The sequence below is a fragment of the Budorcas taxicolor genome, chromosome 11, assembly GCF_023091745.1.
Source record: "Budorcas taxicolor isolate Tak-1 chromosome 11, Takin1.1, whole genome shotgun sequence".
In the NCBI taxonomy this organism is placed as follows: Eukaryota; Metazoa; Chordata; class Mammalia; order Artiodactyla; family Bovidae; genus Budorcas; species Budorcas taxicolor.
The window spans coordinates 163,257,260-163,272,648 of NC_068920.1; the positions used below are offsets into that span (position 1 = coordinate 163,257,260).

Below are 15,389 nucleotides of genomic sequence, written 5' to 3' on the forward strand. Positions count from 1 at the left end.
GACTTAGCAGCAGCAGCAGCAGGACTTCCCTGGTAGCTCAGTGGATGCCAGTATGCCTGTCGATGCAGCGGACACTGGTTTCATCCCTGGTCCGGGAAGATTCCACTTGCCTCAGGGCAAGTCAGACTGTGAGCCACAACTTCTGAGCCTGCGCTCGAACCCTCCAGCCACAGCTACTGAAGCCCGTCCACCTAGAGCACGCTTTGCAGCAAGAGAAGCTGCTGTGATGAGAATCCTGCGCCCGGCAATGAAGAGTCACCCCCACCGGCTGCAACTAGAGAAAAAACTCAACAAAGAAACAAACAATAACCAAAAAGAAAAAAAAAAAAAGTTGGGCAAAAAGTTTGCATAGATGCTTTGCCAAAGAATACATACAGGTTGCAACTAAGTATGTAAGAAATAGCCAACGTCAGTAGCCTTTGGGGAAACGCAAATACCCACAAAGAAACTGCACTTACAGGCTCCCCGTAGAAAGGCTAGAATTTTAAAAGGGTCGAAACCAAGTGCCGATGGGAAAGTGGAGCGACCAGAACTCCCACATGCAGGGTGCCTATGCCTACCACGGCATCCCCAGCCTGTATCACCTCAGGGAAAGGGAATGTCCTTCACACAGAACCTTGAGTTCTGACTTGACGGCGGCTCTGCTCCTGATGTCCCAAGCCAGGACCAACTCCGGGGGCCTTCAAGAGATGACTGACCGGCTAATCGAGTTGGTGCCTGGTGCCCACGCTGGCAAAGAGAGGTGCTGAGCGTCCAGGCCTCTGCCCAGGGACAGAAGCCAGACCTGGAGGCTGCGGCCGCTTTTTTCAATTTTTGTGTCTTGCAGGGGACGAGCCGGAGCTCCCCAGGACTGGGCCCGGCGCGGGGGAGCCTGGAAGAAAGCGAGGCCCGAACTTCTCTGCAGCCTGCAAGTGGGGGTGCCCACGGGCTGTCTGTGCAAACACCGGCACAGCCGCACGGTGCAACAGTGCGTTTTACTGTCTTTAAAAAGCGGGAGAAAGAGGCCAATGCTGCCGCAGTATCCACCGCCCCTCCAGGCCCTGTGGTCGGCGCGGGACCCCACTAGGGGTCTCCCACGACTGTTCCGGGCCCCGGCGCCTCCCGCGCCCCGCGCGTCCGCCCCTGCCCCGGGGGACCTCCGCAGGCTGCCCGGCTCCATCACCCGCCTCTCCTCCACCGAGGGGCGCGTGACGGCCCCCACCGTGCAGTCCCCTCCCGTGGCGGCCTTGCGGGCGACGGGTCTTGCACGCAGGGGCTTGTCTGCGCCGCCGGGGGCGGGCCGGGGGCGCGGGGGGGCGGGGCCTCGGCGCCCTCCCCCTTCCCTCCGGGGCGCGGCGGGGGGCGGCGGGGGGCGGCGGGGCGGAGGCGGGGCCGCGGGCGCCGCCCCCGCCCCTGCCTCCCTCCCCGCCGCGCGGCCACGCGCCCTCGCGCGCCTTGGCTCCCCGCCTCCCCCCGCCGCGCGCCCCCGCCGCGCCCCCTCCCCGCGCACCCGCCGGGCCGTCAGCGGCGAGCGCTCCGGCGCGGACGCGGGGCGGGGAGGAGGCGCGGCGGCCGATGCGGGCGGGCCGGCCCGCGGGGCTGAGGCCGAGCGGAGGCGAGCCGGGCCCGCGCACGGCCCGCGCCCACCATGCGGCGGCTGCGGCGCCTGGCGCACCTGGTACTCTTCTGCCCCTTCTCCAAGGGCCTGCAGGTAGGCGCGCCCCCGGCCGGGCCGGCTCCCGCCCCCACCCCTCCCGCCCTGGGGCCCGGGCCGCGGCGGGGTCGCGCGGCGTCCAGCCCGGAGACCCTGGGCGGATTCCGGACTCAAGGTCGCTGAGGGCCCGGGTGCGTGGTCCCTGGGGGACCGGGGGCAGGCGGGGCCCGGGGTGGAGGTTGCCGATCGGGTGAGCGGATGCTGCGGGGTTGGCCCCAGTGCCTCTGGGGCTGCAGAAGGCCCCCGCTCCGCCGCGGGCCGGAACTGCTCCCGCAGGCCCCGAAGCCACACCAGGTCCGCCCCGCTTTCCTCTACTTAGGAGACCAGGTTTGTCTTTCTGTGATGGAAAACTTGGGACCCGTAGAAGCACCCTAGGAAGGGCGTACCCTCCCCCTGGGTCATCCCCCAGCCAGCCCGAGAAGAGGAGTGTGCCCTCCCCACAGTGACCTTGGACAGATCCCCGGCCCTCTCGGGACCCTGCTATCTGCAGGGGAGGCCCAGGCTGCTCTGGGGGCCGGCTACCGTGATCCCTGTCATGGCTGCTTGGGGTGGTCTGAGCCGGGCTGAATGCGAGCCTCAAATTATTCAGGCCAAACCTGCCACCTTCACGACCCCAGGCCCTGGGCAGAAGGAGACAGCCCTGGTCAGACTCGCCTGTACCTCCCTGGGGTCCCCTCTGGGGAGAAGGGTGGGAGCCAGGTAAGGCACGCAGTGGTGTGCGCCAGAAGCCCTCCTGCCCTCCAGAGGTCTTGGGGGGGTAGTGGTCTCCACTCATCTCTGGGTCGGGTGGGAGCTGAGGGTCTGTGGCCTCCCCCACACTGGGAGGTGGGGGTGCAGCGGCCCCATCCTGAGGGAAAGGCCTTGACCAACCAGGCCAGTGTGGCGGGTCTTGGACTGGGGGTGTCAGGCCTCTGAGCTCAGCCTGGGAACGGCAGAGGAGCCTGGACAGGAGAGGTGATGGGCTCCCAGTGGCTTGGGTTGGTTCCCAGACACCCGCCTCCTTAATGAGAGGAGACACCCTGAGCCTCAGTTTACCACATGTGAAACACACTCCTGTGTTGGTGGTGAGGGGTGGAGGCCACGGTGTACGTGGGCCCCTGGCCCCGAGGCTGCTGGTCATCATGCTGTCTGTGTCCCCCGAGGGACCCCCCAAGTTCTCCACTAGGAGCTGGGCAGTCTGGGGGGTGCGGGGAGCCACCGACTAGGGTGCACTGAGTGAGCTCCCCCTGTCCTGGGGGCATGCTCACCCTTGGGCGTCAGGATGCCACAGGGGCAAGGCAGGGCAGGGGGTAGGGGCAGGGACTCCCCTCGGAGGAAGTGCCTGCCTGCGATGATCAGGGCCTGGGGGTCGCTCAGAGCTCAGCGCTGGGGACGGTGTCCATGGAGCGGGGCCGCCAAGGGAAGGCCGGAGGTGGAGGGACTCTGGCGGGAGCGTGGGCCGTGTCCGAGGTGGGCCCTGCGGTCCGGCCGCAAACCTGGGTCTGGCCCAGGTCAGCCCCTGGGGCCAGTGCAGGCGACAGCCCGCCCTCGTCCCGCCTGTCTCCCCAGGGCGGTTGGCAGTCCTCTGGCCTCACCCTGCCCCCAGCCGCGCCCCTGGCTCCCTGGCCCCCCACCCGCTGGCCTGCTTTCCTGCTTTTCCCTTTGAACAAAACTGGCGGAAGCAGATGTGGTGGCAGGACCAGTGGGCCTGCGACCCAGCCCTGCGACTCTGGCCAGGGCCACCCTGGGCCTCCGCGGCTCCCAGCCGCGCCTTCTGCTGCGCCTCCCGGGGCGGCCGGCCGAGGGATTCGGCCAGAGGAGCAGGAGGGGAAGACCCTGCCTCTCCTGGAGGAACTGTAAAAACTAGCGCAGCTGCCTGACCTGAGCCTGGAGGCCTTGCCTCGTCCTCAGGGGAGAGCCACCGGCCCCATTTCTGGGCCCCAGCCTCCGATGAGAAGCCCAGGGCTGACCAGGACTGGAGCCACCCCACTGACCCAGGGGTATCGGGATGTGTGACCAGTGCTGGTAGAGGCTCTGCTCCAGAGCAGGCTGGTCTGAAGCCCCTTGCTCTCCCGGGCCCTCTTCTCTGAGGCTCAGCTGCCCCAGTCAGGGTGTCTGAGCTCTTCCACGGAGCAGCGCCTGGTAGCTCTGGCCCATCAGCTGACTGCTGCTGGGCAGCAGCCATTGAGGCCGTGATTTGCCAGGATGGGGGTGGGGAAGGAAGCTGATGCTCTTGCAATCCTGGCTTGGGGGCTGGATGGGAGACAGTGCCCCCCAGTTCCTGCAGGGCTCTGGGTCCCCCCCACCCTGTGATTCCGCTCATCAGCCTGGGAGAGCTGCTCTCCAGAGAAGCAGTTCCTGGCCCACCCCACGCTCCTGGGATGGAGCCTCTGGCAGCGGGGCCAGGGGCTGAGTATCTTAGTTATCTCTTCTCTATTATGGTAAATTACACATCGTGTGAATTCAGCATCTTAACCATTTTTTAAGTGCACCGTTCAAGGGCATTAAACACATCCCCGTTGTTGAGCCACCACCACCATCCATCTCTAGAACTCGTTTCATCTTCCCAAACTCAAGCACTCAAGCTCTGTCTCCTTCAAACACTCACTCGCCATGCTGGGCAGGCCCCCCTTTCTCCCCACCGCTCCCCGTTGTCCCCACCCTTCCTGTGTCTGTGGATCTGAGTCCTCCAGGTTGTTGCCTGGGTGGAGTCACACAGGATCTCTCTTGTGTCTGGCTCATTTCACTGGACATGATGTCCTGCTGGGTCATCCATGCCGTAGCCTGGGTCGGAGTTCTTTGCCTTTTCATGGCTGAACACCGTTTTCGCGTGTGAATGGGCCATATCTGGCTTGCCCGCTCCCTCCTCAGTGGGTCCGCGGGTTGTGTCTACCCTTTGGCTGGTGTGAGGGGGGGTGTGCGAGGCTGGGTTCCTTAAAAGCTCACAGGGTGACTGCGCCTCCAAGCCCTATGCTCCCTGCTGGCCTTGGTCCAGCCTGAAGTCTTCCCCAGTGGGAGGAACCTTGTGCAGGGTGCCGACCCAGCGTGAGGGGCCTGGGGTGGGGGGTGTGCCTTTCCAGCCTGACCTTGTACAGAGGTTACGTCATTATGAAATGAGGGCATGACAGGAGGAAAAAATTGTTCCAAATCTCTTTATTCAGCAAAATAGAGTTGTCTACCCTAAATCCTCCTCATTTGGAATTTATTTTTCCCTGCCTGTGAGATTTCAAGGTCTGGGAGACACCGGGCCCCTGCCTTGCACCAGAGTGGGTGCGCGGAGTGGGACGGAGACACTGACCGGGGCGGGGCTTAGGGGGCTGGGGTCTAGGCGGCGGGGCTGGGGGGGGGCTGGGGTCTAGGAGGCGGGGCTGGGGTCTAGGAGGCGGGGCTTGCGGGGGGCTGGGGTCTAGGAGGCGGGGCTGGGGGGGCTGGGGTCTAGGAGGCGGGGCTGGGGGGGCTGGGGTCTAGGAGGCGGGGCTTGCGGGGGGCTGGGGTCTAGGAGGCGGGGCTGGGGGGCTGGGGTCTAGGAGGCGAGGTCCGCGCACCTAGAATGCTGTACTTCACGCCCCCTCCCCCGCAGGGCCGGCTCCCAGGCCTGAGGGTCAAGTATGTCTTCCTCGTGTGGCTGGGCGTCCTCGCAGGCAGCTGGCTGGCCTACGTGCACTACTCGTCCTACGCGGAGCTCTGCCGCGGCCACGTCTGCAGAGTGGTCATCGTAAGTGTCGCCCGGGGCCGTCTGTGCGCTCCGGCCGCCCCCAGCCAGCGCTCCTACGGTGGGCAGCCTAGAAACGGGGCTTGAGGCCCACCCGCCCAGTGGATTCTAGGGAGGGTCCGGCTGCGTCCTGCGGGGCTATCCATGCAGGCCGTGGGCGGGGGCCCGGGAGGAAGGGGTGCCCCATGGAGCACAGGGGCGTGGCTTAGGGTGGACAGACAGATGGGCGGACAGGGCCAGCTGTAGACGTGTCCGGGCGGGGGGCCGGGGATCCAGCAGAGGAGGCTGCAGGGCGTGGTCTTCGGGGCCTGGGGGTGGAGGCGCGCTAAGTCGCCACTACGGCAGGTAGAGGAGAGCTGCGCACATGTGTGTGAGGGTGCTCGTGAACCTGTGTGTGCTTGTCCACGGGAGTGCGTGTGTGCCCACGAGCACTGCTCCACTGGCTCACGGCTCCTGCTGAAGGATGCCCTGTGACTGGTGGAGCGGGAGGTGACACCAGCCGAAGGGGCCCTGACTCCGCCAGCCTCCCCGGGCAGGGGTGAGCCCTCCTCCGGCTAACGGGGCCTGAGGCATCCATGCCTGGGGGCACCCGCCCCAGCGGAGCTCCTGGGGTCGTGAAGTGGGGGCAGTGGGAGACGCCTGGCCTTGAACCTGTCTCCTGGTGGGGGCCTGGACTCTCTGCTCCTTTGCAGGGTGAAGGGTGCTCTTCCTGGGGGGCTGTGTGGCACGGTGGAAGGGCTCAGCAGGCCTGCTCTGCCCAAGGCCCCATGGGGGCCAAACTCGGGACAGTCCAGAGGTGGTGGTGGAGGGGTCCAGAGCCCACGTGACAGGACTTGTGAAGGGCCCAGCGATCATAGACCATTGGCTGGGGGCAGGCCAACATGGGCACAAGGGTGTGGCACCCAGCCCGGGGGAAAAGGCCTTGTTTCTTCCAGAAATGCTTGTTGGGGCCCTCCAGGGTTCAGACCCGAGCTGGGCGCCAGGCACACAGCTCTGCCCCCAGCCTGGTGGGCTGGGGATGCGCAGGGGCAGGTGTGTGTGTAGAGGGAGCCTGGCCTCTGGGCAGGGGCCGGGAGGGGTACTGCTTGGGGGCCCCTTGCACCAGGCGAGGTCCCGGGCTGTCCGGGTGGGTGGAGAGGTCTCTTGGGGCAGTGAGACCTGGGAGGACACATGAGATGGGGTCTGGCCAGTGGGGTGCAGTGAGCAGCTGCTCAGAGCTGGTGGGTGTTTTCTGAGCACTTCCTGTGTGCCTGCAGCAGCGCCCCCAACATGCAGAGGACTGAGGGGCCCTGGGGGAGCAGACAAGGAACGTGCCCCTTCCAACCAGAGGATCTGCAGCTTCCGTCTTCCCAGAGTGGTCTCCCCGGCTGCTGGGCCGCGGGGATAGCCCCTCCTTTCCCGAGAAGACCTGGCCACCTCATGGGGGTATCAGCTGTCTCCGAGAGATTCCACAGCTTGTCCAAGGTCACCCAGGGTGTGTGTGTTGGGGGGAAGGCAGGACTGGGGTCACGGACCAGGTACCCATGGACCCCAGGGTGCTCAGCCGGGTCCCCACCTCAGCCGGGTTTGTAGACAGGAGACAGGCTGGGAGGGGAGGGGTCTTGCCCCACCTGAGGCTGATGGCCACACTGCCCACCTCAGCTTCGGTGGAAGCCCCTCCCCACCCTGGTGGGCAGCGTGGCCGGCAGGCCCTGACCCTGGCCCAGCCTGGCTGCCTGCACTGGCAGACCCCCCCAACGAAGGGCCTTGCAGCTCCGGGGGGGTCTGAGGGGGTCAGAGCGGACCCGTGCAGTGGAGGGGCTCCCCTTTTCTGTCCTGATGAACGGGTGTCAGGCTTTGAAGCCGCAGCACAGAAGCCTCCTCCCCGGTCCCGTAGGTGAGTCCAGGGCCTCAGCGTTCAGGAGGCCCTGCCTCCCCGCCCCCGGCACGCTCCCTTCCTGCAGGCCTGCTCCACCAAGGGCCTGGGCACCATGGCAACAGTGATGCACACCCAGGAATTCACCCCACGCTTGCTCCAGATGCCACAGGTCCCCCCGTCCCCCCACCTAGGGACCGCCCTGGGAAGGGCCTCACCTTCCGGCTCAGCTCAGCCCACACCCGCAGGACTCAGGGGGCTGCAAGGCCCTGTCTGAAGGCAGGAAGGGCCCGGTGAGGGCAGCGGCTCCTGCAGAGCTCGACCTGATTAGAGCTGCAAGCCCCTCCCTGTGCGTCTGGCGAATGAGGCGCTGGCGGGCCCTCGGATGGAGCCCTCGCTTCCCCAGGCCACTTCCTGCGTCTCCCTGCTCTCCCCAGTGTGACCAGTACCGCAAGGGCATCATCTCGGGCTCCATCTGCCAGGACCTGTGCAACCTGGAGCAGGTGGAGTGGAGGACCTGCCTCTCCTCCGCGCCAGGCCAACAGGTAGGCCCGGCGGGGCTCAGCCCCCGGGGCCCTGCCGCCCGTGGCGCGGCTGCAGGGGGCCGTGTACACAGCGGGGCCCTGTGCTTCCGGCAGGTGTACAGTGGGCTCTGGCAGGGCAAGGAGGTGACCATCAAGTGTGGACTGGAGGAGAGCCTGAGCTGGAAGGCCGGGGCCGACGTGGCCCCCCGGCGGGAACTGGTGCTGTTTGACAAGCCCACTCGGGGCACCTCTATTAAGGAGTTCCGGGAGATGACCCTCAGCTTTCTCAAGGTCAGTTGGCCTGCCTGGGGGCGGGGGGATGTCAAGTTCACGCCCAAGGACGTGTGCACAGGGCAGGCAGCAAGCTGGATGGAGGTGGCCACACAGGCCAGGGGGTATCTGGCTAGCCCGCCAATTCCAAGCAGACCCCACAGGCACGAGGCTCAGGGAGCACGCACAGGCATGAGAACCCGCCCGGGGCCAGAGGGCAGGGGGCAGGGGGCAGGGCATCCGTGGGGAGGAGGCCAGGGAGGAGGTGGGACCCGGGGGTGGGTGGGGCAGATGAGGGGTGAGCGACCCCCGCAGCGCTCCCACCTTCATGGGGGATGTCCCCGGGCTCCCCGAGCGCTGGGGGGAGAGCGCAGGTGGGCTTTCCAGGAGTGGTGAGGGGCCTCCCCAGCGCCTTGCTGCCTGCTTCACCCCCGGGGCTGGAGGCTGGGCTCCCCCATCGGGCCGATGCGTGGCATCGGGTGCCAAGCCTGCAGCTGCGCGCCCATGTCCCGCCTCCCCTCTCTCCTGGTCCCGAACCTCAGGCTAATCTGGGAGACCTCCCGTCGCTGCCCGCGCTGGTCGGCCAGGTCCTGCTCATGGCCGACTTCAACAAGGACAGCAGGGTGTCACTGGCCGAGGCCAAGTCGGTGTGGGCGCTGCTGAAGCGCAACGAGTTCCTGCTGCTGCTGTCCCTGCAGGGGAAGGGGCACGCCGCGCCGCTGCTGGGCCACTGCGGAGACCTCTACGTCACGGAGGGCGTCCCGCGCAGCTCGGGGCCCGCGGCCGCCCTCCCGGCCCTGCTGCGCCCGCTGCTGCCGCCCGCCCTGCACGGGGCCCTGCAGCAGTGGCTGGGGCCCGCCTGGCCCTGGCGCGCCAAGATTGCCATCGGCCTGCTGGAGTTCGTGGAGGAGCTCTTCCACGGCGCCTACGGGACCTTCTACATGTGCGAGACCACGCTGGCCAACGTGGGCTACACCGCCAGGTACGACTTCAGGATGGCCGACCTGCAGCAGGTGGCGCCCGAGGCCGCCGTGCGCCGCTTCCTGCGGGGCCGCCACTGCGAGCGCAGCGCAGACTGCACCTACGGGCGCGACTGCCGGGCGCCCTGCGACACGCTCCTGCGCCAGTGCAAGGGCGACCTGGTGCAGCCCAACCTGGCCAAGGTGTGCGAGCTGCTGCGGGACTACCTGCTGCCCGGTGCCCCCGCCGGCCTGCGCGCCGAGCTGGGCAGGCAGCTGCGCACCTGCACCACGCTGAGCGGGCTGGCCAGCCAGGTGGAGGCCCACCACTCGCTGGTGCTCAGCCACCTCAAGACCCTGCTCTGGAAAGAGATCTCCAACACCAAGTACACCTGAGGGCCGCGGGCCCCGCCCCGGGCCTCTCCCCGCCTCCCACACGAGGCCCTCTGCCGCCAGAGCGTGGCAGCCACGCAGTTCCTGCCCCTGTACCACCACCTCCCCCCATGCCCCCACCCCGCCCCGGGTTATCTGGGCTCCCGACAGGACAGTGGAGCTGGCAGGAGAGGGAAGGACTCAGAGCCCAAGCACCAAGGGCTGGCCCTGGGACCTGCCCAGGCCAAGGTTTTGTTACTTTGGAGAACTCTGCGTAAATAAAGCTTTTCTGTGAACTACTGTTCGGTCACCAAGTCGTGTTCAACTCTGCGGCCTTGGGGACTGCGTGCAGCGCGCCGGGCTTCCCTGTCCTTCACCGTCTCCCTGGGCTTCCCTGTCCTTCACCGTCTCCCTGAGCGTGCTCTGTCGTCCCCTTCTCCTCCCGCCTTCCATCTTTCCCAGCATCAGGGTCTTTTCTCGAGTTGGCTCTTCGAATCAAGTGGCTGAAGCTTGATTGGAGCTTCAGCTTCAGTCCTTCCAGTGAATATTCAGGGCTGCTTTCCATTTAGGATTGACTGGTCTGAAAGCATAGCCTTCTTTGTAGTCCGGCTCACAGCCCTACAGGTCTGCTGGAAAATCATAGCCTCGACTACACGGACCTCTGTCAGCAAAGCGATTCCTTTGCCTTTTAATACTCCAAGTTTGCCACAGCTTTTCTTCTTAATTTCATGGCCGTCATCCCTGTCCCCAGCAACTTTGGAGCCCAAGAAAAGAGTGTCATTGTTTCCCCATTTGCCATGAAGTGATGGGACAGGATGCGATGACCTCAAGCCAGCTTTCCCACTTTTACCCACTGAGTACCCCCACCCCACTCAGCCTGGAGAGTCTACTGCAGGGAATGGGGAAGGGGAGGGGGCAGTCACCCCTGGACCCACATCCTGGCAGTGGGCTGCTTGGAGTTGACTGGAGCCCATGGTTCTCAGTTGTGACCAGCCCTGACGTGGACCACACGTGGATGGGGATGTAAGCAGGGGCACACGCAATTACAGGGGAACTTCGGGTTTCATCCATTTCAAAAAGCTGTCACTGTCCAGGAAGAGCGCCCAGGACTCTGACCCCTCATACTCTCAGCTCCTGGTGGGGCCCTGGCTGATAAACAGAGAAAGTCAAGGCAGTTTACTCAAGATCCATTTATTCTTTATAGTTGTGCCAACATGGGGACATGCTCCTTCACCAAGACAGGAGATCTTTCCATTCACCGTAACAACCTGTGCTGAAAGCAGGGGTCTCAAGGTTCCAGCTGTGAGACACTCAGGACTAATTTGCAAACCACATCGACATTCTCCCCTCAGGCGGGGTATAATCCAGAGACAGCTCAGGCCTGTGGGGTGGCCCGCACAGAGGATCCTGCACCTCCCAGCTGGAGGACTTCAGGACCACGCCCTGGGGTGCCTGCGGGGCTGCAGCCACTGCAGGCGGACACCCCCAGCCCTGACCCTGTTGCTGGGCTGTCATCTCTGGTTCCGAGCTCCACGTGGCCTCTGTTCAAGTTTCTGTAACGCACACAGCTGCTGCCCCAAACCTGCTGAGCCACACCAGGGGGAGAAGCCCAAGCCGCTACTGCTTTTCAACACACGATGCAATAAGCCCGCACATTCTTCTTCAGAGGAATTTCCAAGGCCATGCCTTTCCCAGGCTCTGTACCGCCCTCAGGTCTGGCGGCGCATGGCTGCTGGGCTGCTCTCCGGGGTTCCCACCTGCAGACAGGAAACCGAGGGGACCCACTAGGCACGCCTCCCGGCGGCTGGAGCAGCCGGACGAGGCCCCTCCCCGGTCAAGCCTCCTTACCTTGGGTGGAGACCTCAGGACAGCAGCGGGGTTCCGGAAGGCAAAGACAAGCCTCCTCAGCCTCATCCCCCGAACATTCCACGCAGTTTCCAGGGGGTTCAGCCAGTGGGGGTCCTCAAGAGGGTGGGGAAGGACATGCCACCGCCAGGCTCAAAGGTGGACAGACTGGACCGGCTGTGAGCTGCAGCCGCTGACTTCCGGCAAGTCCGCGTCACCCCGGCCCCGCTCCAGTGGAGAAGCTACAGAAAACACAAGCGCAGAATACGAGATGTGGGCAAAAAATCTAGTAGCAGCCACAAGTTCAAGATCATTCTTAAAAAAACAAAACAGCACACCCAATTTGATCTCAAAGCCAACCAGATACACACTGTGCAGACAGCCCTCGCCTGCCCTGCGGGGACCACAGGGCGTCGGCTGGCTCACCTGAGCTCAGGGGAGCCGGCTTCCACCGTCACGAGACCCTCACCCCTGCCAGCAGGGAGTCACCAGCTGCATCCTGCCCCCCAGTTCTGTCCAGGGCAGCTTTCACTGTCGGGTCCTCGAACACCCCCAAAAGCACCCCCACAACTGATTCCAGCAGGCTGCACACTCTCCCCGACACACCCCTAACTTGCCACCCAGGTGCCCCGTCAGCTAATGACCCGATTCCCCTCCAGGATTTCATACACTGCCCATACCCAGATTCTGGCAAACCACCGTCACTGTGAGGGTCCAGAAGGTGTCAGACCCGCCAGCCTCCTGCCCAACTTACCTGTCCTGACACGTGTCCTGAAGAGTCCCACCTGCAGCTCTCCCCCCCATGGACCAGCCGCGCTTATGGATCTATGAGACGGAATCTAAGCAGCGACTCCTCCCAGACCCTGCCCTCCTGCAGCAGTGCTGCCGGCTGCACCCCCTGGCCTTCCCTCAAGGGACTCCTTACACCGGGTGCTCAGGGCACAAGCACTCGGAGGCCGGGTGGCACACGACACCAGCTCAGCAGCCCTCAGGCAGGGAGGCACGTCACAGGTGCCCAAGGACTCCTAAAAAGTCCTCCCGCACAGAACCATCGTTTTCAGCAGGCCCTCTCCTGGTCAATCCCACCGGACCCAAGCTTGCCGCATGCCTGTCCACTCACTCAGTCCTCCCTGGCCTTCTCTTCTGCGCACGTGGGAACAAGGGGCTCCCTTGGGCAGTGCTCGGTGATGTCCGGCTACAAACCATTCTTAGTGCCCACGGTTCTGAGCACTGAGCGTAGAAATAGCCGCTTCCTCTCTGCCCCAACGGCACGGGTGCGGCAGGGCGGCCGCACCCGTGGTGCCGGCAAGTCCGGCATCTGCAGGGCAGTGCCCGCCCCCCGAGACCTCAAGGAGCAGCTGCTTACCTTGGTCAGGAGCACGAGGCTGCTCACTCTTGCCTTCGTCCACAGGCTAACAGTCGCCGTCCTTCCTGTATCAAATAACAAGGACGGGTGGTCCAGAATCCGCGAAGAGAAGCTACTACTGGGTATTTAAAACTAACGAAGGGGGCTGCTGGCACGGAGCCCCTGGTGGTCAGCTCTGAGGCTGCCACGGTCTGCCGGTGCCAACGCCCGCAGCAGGCTGGTGTCTGATGAACTCAGGGGACCACAGCGCAGCCAGGCTCCTCTGCCCATGGGATTTCCCAGCAACTACCAGAACGGCTTACCATTCCCTTCTCCGGGGAATCTTTCTGGCCAAGGCACTGAACCCAAGTTCCGTGGGTCTCCTTTACCACCAAGTCACCGAGGAAGCCCATCCAGGAGGACCCCCGCGCCCCCTTCAGAAATCTCTGCACCTTCTCTCCCAGGGAGCTACCAGTGACACTGGATAAATCAATGGATCAGAAAAGTACAATTAACAAGGCAACAGGGAAAAAACGCTCTGGAATTTAAAGAGGCCTCACCATAGGCTTCTGCAGCTGGTCTTTGGAACTATCTTTCTATCTGGCAACTTTTTCTTTTAAAGAGTTTCTAGCTGTAAAATCTACCATCAAGTTTCCTTTAAGAGGCAGAGTAGCTTCGTGTGAATATCCTGTAACATTTCAATCCACCTAAAACAAGTTCAATTATGTCAGTTGCTAGGTGGCTTTGAGCTCACCTTTGAAAGGGAAATTTCAGTGCCACCATTTTGTAATGCAAACAGGTCAGCCTTACTGAAACCTACCCATCTTTCCTGCTGGTCGCTGAGCCAGAGAGCAAACACCCACTTGCTGCCGCTCCTCACACGGCAACCTCGGGGTGTCCTGGGGCCCAGCCAAGCGCCAGGAGAGAATTATAAGGCGTTCTTACACGACAGGCTTCTGGCAACACACACCCACCCTCAGTGGGCACTGTGTCAAAGTGTCAGACTATCAATCATCCAGAGGTCCACCGGCCAGAACACTGGGCGTAGACCGAGCCTCTTTCCTCTCTGCCACCTCATGACGCAGACGTGACACGGCAGCCACACCTGCAACGCCTCTAGGGGCAGCGCGGGTAAGACCATGACACCCGTGGGTCCGAGTCCCGGGACTGCCTATGCGCTTGCGAAGCGCGCGACGAGGCCCTCCGCCCAGGCTTGGCTTTGCTGCATTCGACCTCCAGGCCTACACCTGTCTGCACCCCAAACCAGGTACCTTCCGGTTGACTCCCTGCTTCATTTCGGGCTGTGTGGAAAACCGAGGTTAGAATACAGCGTGCAGACCCCAGGGGACAGAAGGGCCGCGCTAGGCATGCCGCTCCCCTCCCCCGCAATGTTGCGGGCAGGGGACCCCGCTCCCACACCCGCCACGCTACACCCACGGATAACCCGCAGACCGCCTAGCTTTGAGACAGGGCCCAGCACAGAGAGGCGATCAGTACGTTTAAAGACAAAACCAGACGCTAAAAACTCCTGCGCTTCGACTCCCACCGCAACGAGCCGGAAAGTTGGCTGGGCGGGGGTGGGGGTGCCGCGGCACGTGCCCCTAATGTCCCAACTCACCCGTTAAGCCACCGCTGCCTCGCCACGTCCCCGAGGCTTCCAAGCCAGGAAACTGCGGAGAGCACCCCGGGCGGAGACGCCGGGCGCGGGGCTCGGCCGCAGGCGGGCCCCGGGGCAGGCGGCGCTCGGCCTCCCATCCAGAGGCCGTAACGGGCCGCCCCCGCCCTCTCCATCCCCGCCGCCCAGAAAGGACGCGCGAGCGCGCGCCGCGCCTTTTATAGCGCGGACGGCGGCCCGCGAGGCCCAGCCCGCGCCCGCCCCGAGTTCGCCCGCGCCGCGGCGCCATCTAGCGGACCCTCCCGGCCGCACCGCCTGCGTGGCGCCCGCGGCCCTCGCGGAGCTCCCCTGTCGCGTCCTCCGGCCAGCAGCGCCCTGGGTGGGGCGATCCTCGCGCGGCCCCCGCGCCTCCGACGGTGGGGTGGGACCTGCCTTCCTTGGGGGGCGGGACAGCTCGAGCTAGCTTCTGCAAAACACTTGGACGCTTGCTCCTTGGAAGAAAAGCTATGAGTGACCTAGACAGCGTATTAAAAAGCAGAGACAAAGGTCCGTCCAGTCAAAGCTATGGTTTTTCCAGTAGTCACGTATGGATGTGAGAGTTGGACCATAAAGAAAGCTGAGCGCCCAAGAATTAATGCTTGTGAACTGCGGTATTGGAGAAGACTCTTGAAAGCCCCTTGGACTGCAAGGACCCCGATGCTGGGAAAGATTGAGGGCAGGAGAAGGGGACAACAGAGGATGATATGGTTGGATGGCATCACCGACTCAATGGACACGAGTTTGAGCAACCTCCAGGAGGTGATGGACAGGGAGGCCTGGCGTGCTGCAGTCCATGGGGTTGAAAAGAGTCGGACATGGCTGAGCAACAACAAAAGCACTTAGAACCAGGCAAGGCCCAGTGTGCGTGTCCTCCAGGGGGTCTTCCTGACCCAGGGATCGAACCTGGTCTCCTGCCTTGCAGGCAGATTCTTTACCATCTGAGCCACTAGGGAAGCTCGAAGCCCAGAGGCACTTGATAACTAACGCCTGCCGTAGTGACTGCCCCAGCCCACGAGCGCCCCTAACCTGGGGCCAGCTCTTTGTTCCCTGCAGAAGGGCCTCCGCCTTCTGGGAGGCTTGGCTGTGCTGCTCCTCTGCTATAGCCCCCTGGAGCCCCTGCCCCCAGGGTGGGTCTGAGGTCTTGCGAAAGCCTTCTTCACCTCTCCTACAGTGCAGAGACC

The 15,389-nt window shown here is 64.0% G+C and overlaps 1 protein-coding gene, 1 long non-coding RNA gene and 2 other non-coding genes across 6 annotated transcripts; 1 reads left to right on the forward strand and 3 right to left on the reverse strand.

Annotated features, from left to right (window-relative positions):
• The first annotated feature begins 1,627 nt into the window (after positions 1-1,627).
• DIPK1B (divergent protein kinase domain 1B) lies at positions 1,628-9,388 on the forward strand. The gene is made up of 5 exons (XM_052648793.1): positions 1,628-1,690; positions 5,253-5,387; positions 7,677-7,784; positions 7,878-8,054; positions 8,576-9,388. The coding sequence occupies exons 1-5, from the start codon at positions 1,628-1,630 to the stop codon at positions 9,386-9,388; spliced, it is 1,296 nt and encodes a 431-aa protein (XP_052504753.1).
• A 1,151-nt stretch (positions 9,389-10,539) lies between these two features.
• On the reverse strand, positions 10,540-14,345 carry LOC128056111 (uncharacterized). Of its 3 annotated transcripts, none has more exons than XR_008200148.1 (5): positions 14,173-14,345; positions 12,878-13,034; positions 12,576-12,640; positions 11,213-11,451; positions 10,540-11,121 (listed from the first exon to the last, which is right to left on the reverse strand). It is a non-coding gene; the product is annotated as an uncharacterized LOC128056111 (long non-coding RNA). The 3 variants fall into 3 exon arrangements; XR_008200149.1 differs by lacking the exon at positions 14,173-14,345 and adding an exon at positions 13,375-13,715; XR_008200147.1 differs by lacking the exon at positions 12,878-13,034.
• Positions 12,395-12,528, reverse strand: LOC128057093 (small nucleolar RNA SNORA43). Its single transcript, XR_008200275.1, has one exon. It is a non-coding gene; the product is annotated as a small nucleolar RNA SNORA43 (small nucleolar RNA).
• On the reverse strand, positions 13,550-13,681 carry LOC128057098 (small nucleolar RNA SNORA17). Its single transcript, XR_008200279.1, has one exon. It is a non-coding gene; the product is annotated as a small nucleolar RNA SNORA17 (small nucleolar RNA).
• Positions 14,346-15,389: the final 1,044 nt, after the last annotated feature.

Bases quoted from the DNA above. Each gene is read 5' to 3' on its own strand.
- DIPK1B (XM_052648793.1), top strand. From the start codon at position 1,628: ATGCGGCGGCTGCGGCGCCTGGCGCACCTGGTACTCTTCTGCCCCTTC. The intron at 5,388-7,676 runs GTAAGTGTCGCC...TGCTCTCCCCAG, and splicing joins ACGTCTGCAGAGTGGTCATC to TGTGACCAGTACCGCAAGGG. The intron at 8,055-8,575 runs GTCAGTTGGCCT...CCCGAACCTCAG, and splicing joins TGACCCTCAGCTTTCTCAAG to GCTAATCTGGGAGACCTCCC.